The 12,984-nt window shown below is 35.4% G+C and overlaps 1 protein-coding gene across 3 annotated transcripts in view; it reads right to left on the bottom strand.

The window, feature by feature from the left end:
• Positions 1-12,754, bottom strand: part of LOC125659462 (kinase non-catalytic C-lobe domain-containing protein 1-like) — a 42,777-nt gene extending 30,023 nt beyond the window's left edge. Inside the window, exons 1-2 of one of the 3 annotated variants that reach the window (XM_048891137.2) lie at positions 12,608-12,754; positions 5,965-6,332 (exon numbers count right to left, since the gene is read on the bottom strand). In XM_048891137.2, the coding sequence (XP_048747094.2) occupies positions 5,965-6,244 (280 nt within the window). In that variant the 5' untranslated portion in view covers positions 6,245-6,332; positions 12,608-12,754. Of the gene's footprint in view, positions 1-5,964; positions 6,333-12,473 lie in introns of all 3 variants that reach the window. The other 2 variants (XM_056148319.1, XM_056148318.1) reach the window with 2 other exon arrangements.
• Between the last annotated feature and the right edge of the window lie 230 nt (positions 12,755-12,984).

Raw genomic sequence — 12,984 nt, 5'->3', positions numbered from 1 at the left:
CTGAATTATCTCAAAATGCTTATATTTCAATTATGCTAAATGTTATGAAAAATGATTCTTAATTATTTCTAGTATGCAGAAATGCTAATTAGATGTGATGTCACTGGTTCAACAATTCATGTTGCACGAACTATAAGCTCAACATAGAATTTTTAATTGACTGATACATATTGTCTCAATAAAGCAACTGGAATTCAGAAAGTTTTGAAGCATTGTGAGGAGAAAGATGGAAATAAGACATAACACTTTGAGAACTCTGTCCTGATATGAGACTAGTCTAATGACAGACATGCTAAGCCCTGAGCTCGTTGCTACGAGTTAGCAAACAGAAATCAAGACGAGTGGACACGAGGAACAAATCTTTGTTTTACTATCAAATCCTTCAAACATTCTCTTCTTCACTGGTAAAATATTCATCAGACTAATTAACGTAATATGGATTTTAACCTGTGGTTCTGTAAATCAGTCAAATAAAAGGAGTATTTAATAATAAGCTCTTGGACTGGTCATATCTACTACAAGCATTCAATAAAATGACCCAATTTCACAAGATTAAAATCAACAATAAAATTATTTTACAGTCATTGAACATTCCTCATCAGATTTCTCACACAATAAACAATATCATTAATCTATAAAGCAAAGGGTGGGTTAATGCATTGTAATTACAAATCTCCAGGACTGAAAATAGTCATCCATGAATAAATTCTTTTAAAAAAAAATCTGCCTCCTTGGTGCTTTTTACAAAATGTAGTTGTATTGCTCTCCAATGATCGTTTGAACAAAGTTATAAAAATGAAAAGGAAGAGTAGTGAATGTGAGATGGGAAAATTGAGGTATAAAGAATATTTCAAAAATAATGGCTGGGAATTCCTGATCTGTGGGAAAGCAAGAAGAAGGAAATGATGTCTCACAATTTTATTGACATTCAGCCATTCATAAAGAGGGATTTACCAAAGCTCATTTTACTTCTAGTAAATAGTACTTTTTCCCTTTAAAAACATGCCAGAAGGTGTTGCACGAACTGCATTGTCCCTATACCTACACCCCTCATGCTGACATTTCTGTAAATACTTAAATTCACTTACATAAACAACAGTACTAACAAAAACACACAAGTCACCCAGGTCCCTGTTGTAAGCTCTTGTCAGTAAATGCTATCGTAACCTTGACCTTTGACCTAATGGGTGTCGTTCTTTTACCACCATCTACATTTGTACAAAATACAAAGTTTGTAGGATTATCATGTTATAAATCTATAGATGTCTGTCTGTGCATGGCTATCATTCCTAAAGTACTAAATCTGAATTCTACGAGTTCTGTAACATAGATTTAAGTTATCACATCACACATGTACAATCCTCTAAAACTGTGTAGTCTCATCATGACCTTTACTTTGAATCATCTGATCTCAAAATCTGTAGAACTTTTCTTGTGACCATTTTCCTCTTACAGTCTAAATTTATATAAGTAAGTACACTAAAAACTACTGGAGAAACCGCACAATTAAAACTATCTAGATTGGACACACGGACATAGTCATTACTATCAGGACCCCATATCCTAAATAACACCTTGTGTACCAGTGAATAGAGTACCTGTAGCTATTCCCATAGTTCTGAGTATATACACAAGATCAATTTTTGTCTGTATGTTATTTTACGTCCCATTCAAGAATTTTTCACTCAGACAACAGAGATGTCACCAGCTATTGGTGAAGTGCCCAACATTTTAACCTCCGCATGGCACTGAAGGCCACAGTAGTGAGAGGGATCATGCCAACACCACTGAGTTAAATATCTTAGGTTTGAGTCCCGTGGGGATTCGAGTTAGAATAGGTCCTCAGTTCCCACTTTGCTTGTCGTAAGAGGCAACTAAATGGGGCAGTCCTTTAGATGAGACCACAAAAATCGAGGCCCCGTGTCACAGCAGATGAGGAACGTTAAAGAACCCTCCCTGCTCAAAGGCCATATGCGTGAAGCACAGGCCTAAATGCAGCCCTTCACCGGCAAAGATGATGTCTCCATATGAGTGAAAAATTCTCGAGAGGGACTTTAAACAAAATAAAATCAATCTATCTTAGGTTTGATGTGGAGCTGGGATTGAGAATTGAACCTGGGACCTCTTGGTTTAGTAGTGAATGCTCTAACCACTAAGCTACCATGATAAGTAGATTGATTTGTAGAATCACATGATACAGAAGGCACTCTGTATTCATTACACATCCAAATCAATTATTCACGCCAGTAAAATGCATTGCTTTGTGTGCTGCACAAAAGATAATTACAGTACTATTATCAGAAATCATTTACACTATAACTACACTTTATTTGTGCACATTTAATGGAATGCTTTGTGCTATGCAATGTTTTTCCATATCAAATCCAATAGTCGCAGGTTGTAATTTACTTAAGAAATGCTTAATAAAACTCAAAATAGGGAAGCAATGGAGGGTGATATCTTCTAAATCGAATATTTTTCTTAAATGAATTTCCACTTCCTTGAAGAAATCATTTTTTACTCCTGATATTATCTACTTAGTGTGAGCATAGCATTAAAAATATCTGATGTTTATAAGAAACAGAAACGTAATTTTCCGTCCAACAATTTCGCTGTTTACTTTTCTATCAAGTTGTCTCAGATAAATGTTGTTACCTTTCATTGTAACTGTCAATACTTTTACCATTTATATAAACTGGCAATTAGACATTTCAAAGACATGTTCAAAATTATACGATTTAGTTCATTAAAGCTCATTTCTTGGTCCCATTCCTGTGTTATAAATAAGTCTACAGACATCCTTGATATTTATCATTCCACAATTTATCACTGAGGATTGACTTCAATGATAAAGTAAAGCCCATTTAAACACAGAATCCATTCCATTCCTCATCAAACGGAACACATTATACATACAACATGTCACCCTGAAAGTTTAATTTCCCATATATAGATATCAATCAAGAGTTCTTCCTGAGGCTTCATTTGAATAATATGTTTTTGACTTGGTCTTTAATCTGCTTCCGATTCCTGGTGTTTACTTTGGACGGAGCTATAAATTCTTTAACGAAATTTCTTATATTTGTTGAAGAAAATTGAGTCATTAAACTTTCTAAGTTTAAAATTCTACAAGGAATTTTCAATCGACATGATTCTTTGATCTCACTTTTTTGAATGGTAATCAGAGGGAATTCTCTCTCTGTATTTTCCTGAGCAATTCTCAAGTTTTCAAATAAAAGGCATTTAAGCTGAAAATGTTTTGTTTCTGAACTGCTTGAAACCAAAATGAGAAAAATTTGTAATTTTTCTTGTTACAACCAGTGCATGCTTGGGAAACTTGAGATAATGGACAACTGATAAATTTTATATGATGTATTTCAGAATATGTTCTTGACAGGCACTTTATTCTATTCCTGGGTGTGAAGTCTGTTAAGGTTCTATACCAAGCTGAGAAATCCTGAATGTAACCACAATTTCCAAGCTTTCAGAGCTCTAACTATAACCACTTGGGTAAAACCTATTTTGAAACTGACATTTAATGTAAAAATATTGATAGTTACATTGACGACCAGAAACAAAGTGGGATTATTGGTCCCCGTCTCCTTCATTTATGCCCAGCAGCCAAGTAAATTTTCTGATTCTCCCTCCCGAGTTTCTCAAATTCAACCTGCACATTTTCAGATGTAAAAAAAAAAACAATTCTAATTTCACTTTCAATATTCAGCATCTAAAGGCAAATCTATATTATCCTTGTTACTACTTGTCAAAGTGCATCCATAAATTTTTCCAAGGGGGGGAGAGAGACTTTGATGACACTTTATCTGTCCGAATTGTGGTCCACATTTAAGCTAGAATTTTCTAAGCAAAAAGGAGAGTGGGGACTTAATTCTCATAAACACCTCAAATTGATTCCTTCACGCATAATGTCATGTGGAAAACTCAAAAGATGTACGAAGTCCTAATGAGAGGAAGAACTCATAATAATAGTTTCATATTCTTATAGCAAAGAACTCATGATAATATAATAATAGGTTCATATTCATATACATGTAGCGAAAAACTCATGATGATAGGTTCGTATTCTTAAAGCAAAGAACTCGTAATAAAATTTCGTATTCTTATAGCAAAGAACTCGTAATGATAGGTTCGTATTCTTGTAGAGGAGAACTCGTAATGATAGGTTCGTATTCTTGTAGCAAAGAACTCGTAATGATAGGTTCGTATTCTTGTAGCAAAGAACTCGTAATGATAGGTTCGTATTCTTGTAGCAAAGAACTCGTAATGATAGGTTCGTATTCTTGTAGCGGAGAACTCGTAATGATAGGTTCGTATTCTTGTAGCAAACCAAAATACCTTTTCATTTCTTGATTATGTTGCTATAGCATGATACTGAACTTGAGAAATTTCTCAAAATGTTTAGGTGTTTTAAGAGTTCCAAACCATTATAATTGGAGTGATACCCAGAAAGGGTTTATTAAAATGGCACGCATAAGAAATTTTGAAGGGGGGGGGGGGGAAATTCGTTCATAATTAATTCTTCTGGATTTACTCACTTCTTACCCGACAACAATATAGGGAGGCAGAAGGTGAAAATCCCAAAATATGTCTGATGAATTTCTTTTTAGAATCAACAGAAAACATCATGGAAAGTGACACTCATGACGATGTACGAAACAATATTTAAGTACACGTATATGATAAATAGAATGATGCATACTAAAATCCATATCGTGAAAAGGTGAAGATAACGAACAGTGATCAATCTCATAACTCCTATAAGCAATACAAAATCAAGAGTTGGGCAAACACGGACCCCTGGACACACCAGAGGTGAGATCACGTGCCTAAGAGTAAGCATCCCCCGTCGACCAGTCACACCCGCCTTGAGCCCTATATCTTGATCAGGTAAATGGAGTAATCCATAGTCAGAATCAGTGTGCCAAGAACGGCCTAACAATCGGTATGAAACACCTCAAACAAACCTCAAGCTGATATGGGGCCACTCAGACATATGACTTTACATGTAATATTCTCTATATATCACACAGATAAAATGTGTTTCATTTCCAGGGCCTTGTGTAATCACTTGATCTGATTTATCATATTCAAATGACTTATCAAATTGTGGTCATTATATTCATGTGCAGAGTAATGCCATGTTTCAACCGATTTGTACAAAAACCCAGTAGAAAAGACACGACTTGTGTTATAGATATACATTGTATGTGTACTTATTCCAACATGTCTAAAATTTAATCTAATTAGAATAGAAGCACTGTTTTGGTATAACAATATATCAGCACCAAAATATCAAAATATCTAAAATTTGAATTCCACTAAAATAAGGTTATATTATGGTGTACATTTGTTTAATCTTTAATCATCTACACAGTGTTTGAAACACTTGAGACTGATTTCAATTTTACTTCTAAACATTTGGTGGGGTCCTCTTGACCGTTAATGATCTGATAACAATGATTCTACATTTAAAATCTTATCACTGACAAGCTTAATTCTGATTGATGAACACAGCATGTAAACTAGTCACAGTACGAATGTCCCCAAACAACTTCAGACAATGGGGCACTGCTTACATTGTTTGGGACATTGGGAAAGACCACTGTAGGAGGCAGTGATAGCCTTATCTTAATCAGGACAAACTAACAACACTTTGGGCACACTGACCACTGCTAAAATTGTTGATCCAACAACATACTTTTACCATTTTATCAATGATACCTTTAAAATTAATTTAACCTTTTAAAGGCATGATTCTTGGCGTGATTTTACAATAATTAAATTTAAGATTTAATTTCAACAACCAGTTTCTTTGACTGCTGACAACATTCAGGCCTTAACCTGATAATTTAGTATGAGACACTGAGACCGTCTAATATGTAGAGTTGCCTCTTATTCTCTGTTTTTCACCTTACATCAGTGAGTGATATCTCTTGAAATACAAACCTCTATCTAAGTCCAAGAAGCAGACATTTCCTGCTCCATCAAAGGCCACTGTATCTGGGGTAACACAAAGAGTCTGAAACATCTCGGGCGAGTTATTAACCACCTCCAGGACAAGGCAACACTCTCTACACAGGGCCCACAACTCCTCCTCTGTCAACGCCTTATCTCGTTCCACTAGAATGTCATACAGACTGATCGCTTCATCCCCCTCGTTTAGGGGAGGTAACTCTTCCTCATCTTCATTGAACTGTGTATAGTCCTCTTCCTCCATCATGTCCATACCGAGTCTGTTATTGCCCCCACGTCTGTCAACCCATAGCGTAGTATCCACCAATGACCATCTTCACAGCTCTTTCAAATTTTTAAACCTACAACAACAACTCAAAACATGAAGCACTCAACAAGAAAACAGATTACAGAGATTTAAAACTTATGACTGAATTCTGTGCAGCCAAACAGATCAGTGTAGCTTAAAGGTACAAACAAATTTGATGAGCAAATACTTTCCTCTAACAAGGACATGTAGTGAGGACTGAATATTAAATCAGGCTGTCAAAGTGCAAGTCTTCATTTAATTGTGTACACATTCTAAGAAGAGGAGAAAGTTTGCACTTGCAAGTGTATGTTTTGCCCTAATCTTTTGAGAAAATATCATATCCTACATATCTACATGATCAGTTTGTAAACAAGATGTACATCATCATGCCACACAATGTTGGTAACATGATCTTTTCACCAAGTTTCCTGACTTCACAAAACAGAGAGATCCCACAACACATGTCTAACAAACCTATATCCCTATCACGTACTCCTCTTATTCTGAGTCAACATATATCCAAAACATTTCCCCCAGATGGAAATTAAATCTCTTGTGCTAGAAAAAAATCTATGGAAAGTTAAATCCCATTATCAACACAACACCAAAAGCCTGCAAAATATAAATTACTATATTCGTGAAAAGAATTTCATTGGTATTTATGGTCATAAAAAGCTGGATATTGTTGAAGTCATACTTCAGTAATGCCTGGTAATTCACTATTGAGGAAAGTACCCTATTTAAGGAGGATTGTTGTTAATTGACCGTAAAAGTATCTTGACAGGGAGCTATATCCAACTGTCTACCTGACAAAGCATGTGTGTATTCCCCCTGAAAATAGAAAGTATGTCCTTAAACATGTGGTCACCCTTTATCTTTTTTTGATGTCATTCTTTTCAATGCTATCTCTTGTGCTTCGTCATTCAAGCACAAAACAACTCTCCACACCCTTTCATTTTCCTATCTCAATAGAAAATGTATGTAGTCTTAAACGTATATCAAATATCAAAAACAGAAAATGATAATCACAGAGTTTTCTCCAGAGAACCATTTACCATAATATGCAAGAAAAGCAACAACAAAAAATATCACTTGCATATAACACTGAATATTTCACAGAATCTGTTGGTAGTTATACAATAAAGGGATTTCTGGGGCCATAAAAACAAGATTAAAGTATGACATGCAAGAAAATCTACTTTTGAAGTCAATCTGGTTTGCACCAACCTCATTTCAAAGTTGTGCCAAATTTCAGTATAGAAATAATCCTGGTCAGAATTCCTCCACAATAAAACAAAATGCTATGTGTATAGTAATAATACCCAAATCTGGCAATCCTGATGTAATTCACGACACACTAATTCTTAAACTATTTTCTATTCTCCTATTCTATTTTAAGGGAACTTTAACCCTTCCAAGGGTAAATGGTTTAATTTCAGCAAAATTTGACTTTAAACCATCTCTTAAGATCATTTAAAATCAAAATTTCAAGGCATTAAGTCTAATCATGCAAAATAGAAAAACAAGTGTTGCAGTTTCACTACACATCACATATAAGGCCAAGTAAAATTAATTAGTAGATTATCATTCAAACTTCACAAAAAAATGGGGCGGGTGGGAGGATTTTATTTTTTATTTTTCGCCATGGTATTCTTGACCTCGAAAATGCCATCTCTCATTGAGAAAAGGCTTTATAAATCATAATTACATGTGTATTTGGGTTTCTAAAAGGCAAAGTGAAACAAAGTACGTTTACGATACCGGACCGGACATGAAAATATCCGGAAATCGTAATTTTGAAAAATAAAAAAAATCGGGGCGGGGCGATTTTCGAGGGGCGGGCGGGAATGATAATCTACTAATTAATTTTACTTGGCCTAACCTTTAATCAAAACTTGGAATGAAATATTGAATTTAGTGACAATCACATCATATCCAGTAAATTTTCAAAGTGAGGTGTGACGATGGGTGGTACTGAGTTCGAATTGGTTGCAATACACCCCCCTTTCCGCACACACACAAAAACCATTCACAATTGACTACCACATTATATAAAAAAAATATAGAAAATACCTTAAATTTGCATCCATGTGTCTACACCATTTAAAGAACAGCTTGAAGATAGTATCCTACATTGATCACACCCATTACAGAAACACCAGAACAGGAAATTGTACCAGTATAGTCATTTTCCACATTTCCTTGGTGGGAGAATAAAAAGATTGCCTACTTAGATGCCAAAACATTGCATGCAATACACCTTTAACTTGACCCCTATAAACACTTCAGTCAACTGTCTGGGTGTTAAACAATGGGAATAATAGGACATATCACATGAAACTCGTTGATGTGGAAGCACCACATAAAAAAAACCACTCTGTACTGATAAAGAGATAACCCGTGCATAGTAAAAAAGGGGCTACTGTAAATTTCCTTCATTACTTCTACAACTCCAATCTTGACATGCTGTCCTACCAACACCTCTATCAAGTACTTCTTCAACTGAGAGAGATTTACATCATTTGACAGAAGTCGTACAATTGTATACTGTTGAATTTATGGTAGCTAAGTGATGCCATGATTCCTGGTCTGAAGGTTGTGTATAACTTGTCAATTATTTATGTCAAGTAGGTTTTCATGTTATATCTGCACAAAAACCTTCCTGTTGGATAAAAAAAATCTTAAATATGCCTACAACAACAAAAATAAAAATTGTCCTAGCTATTATGTATGCAACGTAGATAAAAAAAAATTCTAATGATGCAAACTTTACATGTATAAAAGTTATAAACTTGCTTTTTATTAAGTACTTATTTTGATAAATAAAAAATGATTATGAAATTCCAAGGATCTTCAGATATTCATTCCACACTCGCAATACATTAAATGGACCAGGATTCCCACTTTTCATTGCAGGGACGAAGTTTGTAAAACTACATTATTGGTGATTTGATCACCTGGCAGAAAATCCTAGTAATAAGTTTAAAAAGACATACTTACAATACATTCAACATAAAAAATATAACTTGTTAGAGTAATACTTAAAATAAACAGCTTATGAAATATTGTTTATTTCAGGTTTATTTCTTTTTAAATTGTGAAAGTTTTTCTTCAAATGGACAGTTGTATAAAAACAAATGTATACTTACTACAAGACTGCACAAGAGCATTATTTCATAACAAAATGATCAATTTTTGTTAATGATTAACTATTTTCAATCTGAAAATGTCATGCTGGCTGAAATTGCTAAATAAGCAACCACTAAAAGATGCTTGGTGGATATAAATGCAAGTTTATTGGATTACTTCATTGAAATTAATGTGATAATATTCTTATTCATTAATTTACTGTTTTCTTTTGATGAGATATGTCAATAAAATGAAACCACAATTTTAACTGAATATCTCTGATAAAATCAGAGAAGGGATGAGTTACCTAACATTAGAATATAACTACAGAGAATGTATACATGGACCTCCCAGTCCCTGTAAATCTATAGGTATGTACAGATCAGTCACAGAGGTGGAAGTTCCCTCCCAAAACTATCATCACAAGATCTCCCCTCCCAAAACTATCATCACAAGATTGTCCATCACAAGATCTCCCCTCCCAAAATTATTATCACGAGATCTTCCTTCCCAAAACTATCATCACGAGATCTTCCCTCCCAAAACTATCATCACGAGATCTTCCCTCCCAAAACGATCATCACAAGATTGTCCATCACAAGATCTCCCCTCCCAAAACTATCAGCACAAGATCTTCCCTCCCAAAACTATCATCACAAGATCTCCCCTCCCAAAACTATCATCACAAGATTGTCCATCACAAGATCTCCCCTCCCAAAATTATTATCACGAGATCTTCCTTCCCAAAACTATCATCACGAGATCTTCCCTCCCAAAACTATCATCACAAGATCTCCCCTCCCAAAACGATCATCACAAGATTGTCCATCACAAGATCTCCCCTCCCAAAACTATCAGCACAAGATCTTCCCTCCCAAAACGATCATCACAAGATTGTCCATCACAAGATCTCCCCTCCCAAAACTATCAGCACAAGATCTTCCCTCCCAAAACTATCATCACAAGATCTCCCCTCCCAAAACTATCAGCACAAGATCTCCCCTCCCAAAACTATCATCACAAGATCTCCCCTCCCAAAACGATCATCACAAGATTGTCCATCACAAGATCTCCCCTCCCAAAACTATCAGCACAAGATCTTCCCTCCCAAAACTATCATCACGAGATCTTCCCTCCCAAAACTATCATCACGAGATCTTCCCTCCCAAAACTAACATCACGAGATCTCCCCTCCCAAAAATATCATCACGAGATCTTCCCTCCCAAAAGTATCATCACGAGATTGTCCATCACAAGATCTCCCCTCCCAAAACTACCATCACAAGATCTCCCCTCCCAAAACTATCATCACGAGATCTTCCCTCCCAAAAGTATCATCACGAGATCTTCCCTCCCAAAAGTATCATCACGAGATTGTCCATCACAAGATCTCCCCTCCCAAAACTACCATCACAAGATCTCCCCTCCCAAAACTACTATCACAAGATCTTCCCTCCCAAAACTACCATCACAAGATCTTCCCTCCCAAAAGTATCATCACGAGATCTTCCCTCCTAAACTATCATCACAAGATCTTCCCTCCTAAAATATCATCATAAGCTCTCCCCTCTAAAAACTATCAGCACAAGATCTTCCCTCCTAAACTATCATCACAAGATCTTCCCTCTCTAAACTATCATCACAAGATCCAGATTGCTGTATTAATCGTCTCAGTCTCGGTAAACATTTCGACTTTGAAATTCCTGACAAGAGTATGCAGTACACAGCTGATAAGTAATCAAGCTTTCAATTAAAGTGACAAACACATCTTGTAGTTTGCATATATCTCGTCATCTCGTTTGTGAGTCATAGACCCTCATTCCACACATCTAATATTTATATTTGCCTGACAGATTGGTTGGTTGACATAGGTATACATAAACATTTACATAGATGGGTACATCAATTCTTTGGGACTTACTTATCTCCTCTCCCTCTTAATTAAATACTACATCTGATGCAGATGCTGTCAACTGTAAACCAACGATGCACCATGCAATAAGAAGAGCATGGTCACTGGACATAGACAAACCTGATTTGCTACCTGAACAGACTTTACTGGCATTTTATTCATGCACTTTAGTTCATTCCAAAAAACTGCTGCGTCAACCAACATGAAGGGATATACGAATATCCCAAAACTATGATGGTTCCATTCAAATACTTTCTCAACATACGTAAAGGAAAGGAACTGCCACACCTTTAAGATTAGTACCCACATATCTATGTATGGCATGAGATATGCACCTTCTAAAAAGGCACATTGCCAGAGTTACATGTGTTCAAACCAAAGATAACATACCTTTAAAAGTTACTGCACTAGCATGACATGGAATTTACTTACATCGATATATCTATCAGGTGTTTTCTTACGAAGTACAGAAGTTTACACTAGATTAATCTTCCCTAAAATGAGTCCTCGAATTACACAGAGATCGTCACAATTAAAATTTTTCTCAATTCTGAATTCAGCATAGGATGGGCTATTGTTATCATATAAATTATTCAAAACATACCCGAATCTTTAAAAGATTACATGAAATAACCCATCGACAGTATCAAATTCAATGAAAAAACATTGTCAAGAGGTTTCGAGTGTTCCCCAACTTGTCCAAACAATATGAACCAGCTTACAATTAAATTTACACACCTATCTAAAAATAAAAGTGCTTTATTAAAATTCAATCATACCTTACACATAGAATTTCATTCCCTGTCATCAACAATAATTAAAAGCACTCTGATTATGGTCCCTAATCCTTAAAACAAAAGCTTCAGTCAACTGGAAAACGAGCTGCGAATAAATTACAAGACCTCCATTAGAGAATACCCGGGCACAGACATGCTGCTGAATACCTCAATTCTACCATAACCTATTCAAACATATAGCAAAAGTGTAATAAAACACATTCATTCCTCTCAGATATTGATTATCAATCCCATTCCCACATCCAGGGACACACTTTCTACAGGGAAGATACCCAAAAGGTAATTACATTAATTATAAACAGAGATAAAATCTCATTAGAAAATGATTTAGCAGAGTAGTTAGCATACCCAGTACCTGTTCACTGAATGTCTCCAAAAATAAATTTCACTTAAGTAAATAACAGTCCTGGAAAATTAACAGATCCGTACAAACGTAATTATTTTGTTCCATACATGGAATTTTTCTGTGGCGGTTCCAAATATAATCACCTGAATGCTGTAAGTTGACAGGCGTCCAACTTTGGGGTATACCTACTGTTTACATGGAACAGGTAGTCATAATTAGTGGTAGGGCATATCCTGGGTTTAAAATGCTTTAAACGTAGAACACACTACCATATTGAAAAAGCCTTTTACCTGTTCCGTACACGCTTATGTGAATGCAAGTCATGGCAAGATTTAAATGTCTTTGCATGGTGAATATGATTTGAGGGCAGCTGATATATCGACAAGCCAAATTGGCATTATAGATGAGAAAAACCATTTACAACTCATCAACAAAGAAGATCGGATACTTTACTTATATTTATTTGCTCTTAAGTCCATTGTGCAATTCATTTCATAGTAATGCTTTAAGCTTACATCAA

Source organism: Ostrea edulis, chromosome 9 (genome assembly GCF_947568905.1).
Source record: "Ostrea edulis chromosome 9, xbOstEdul1.1, whole genome shotgun sequence".
NCBI lineage: Eukaryota > Metazoa > Mollusca > Bivalvia > Ostreida > Ostreidae > Ostrea > Ostrea edulis.
This window is presented reverse-complemented; position numbering and strand designations above follow the sequence as displayed.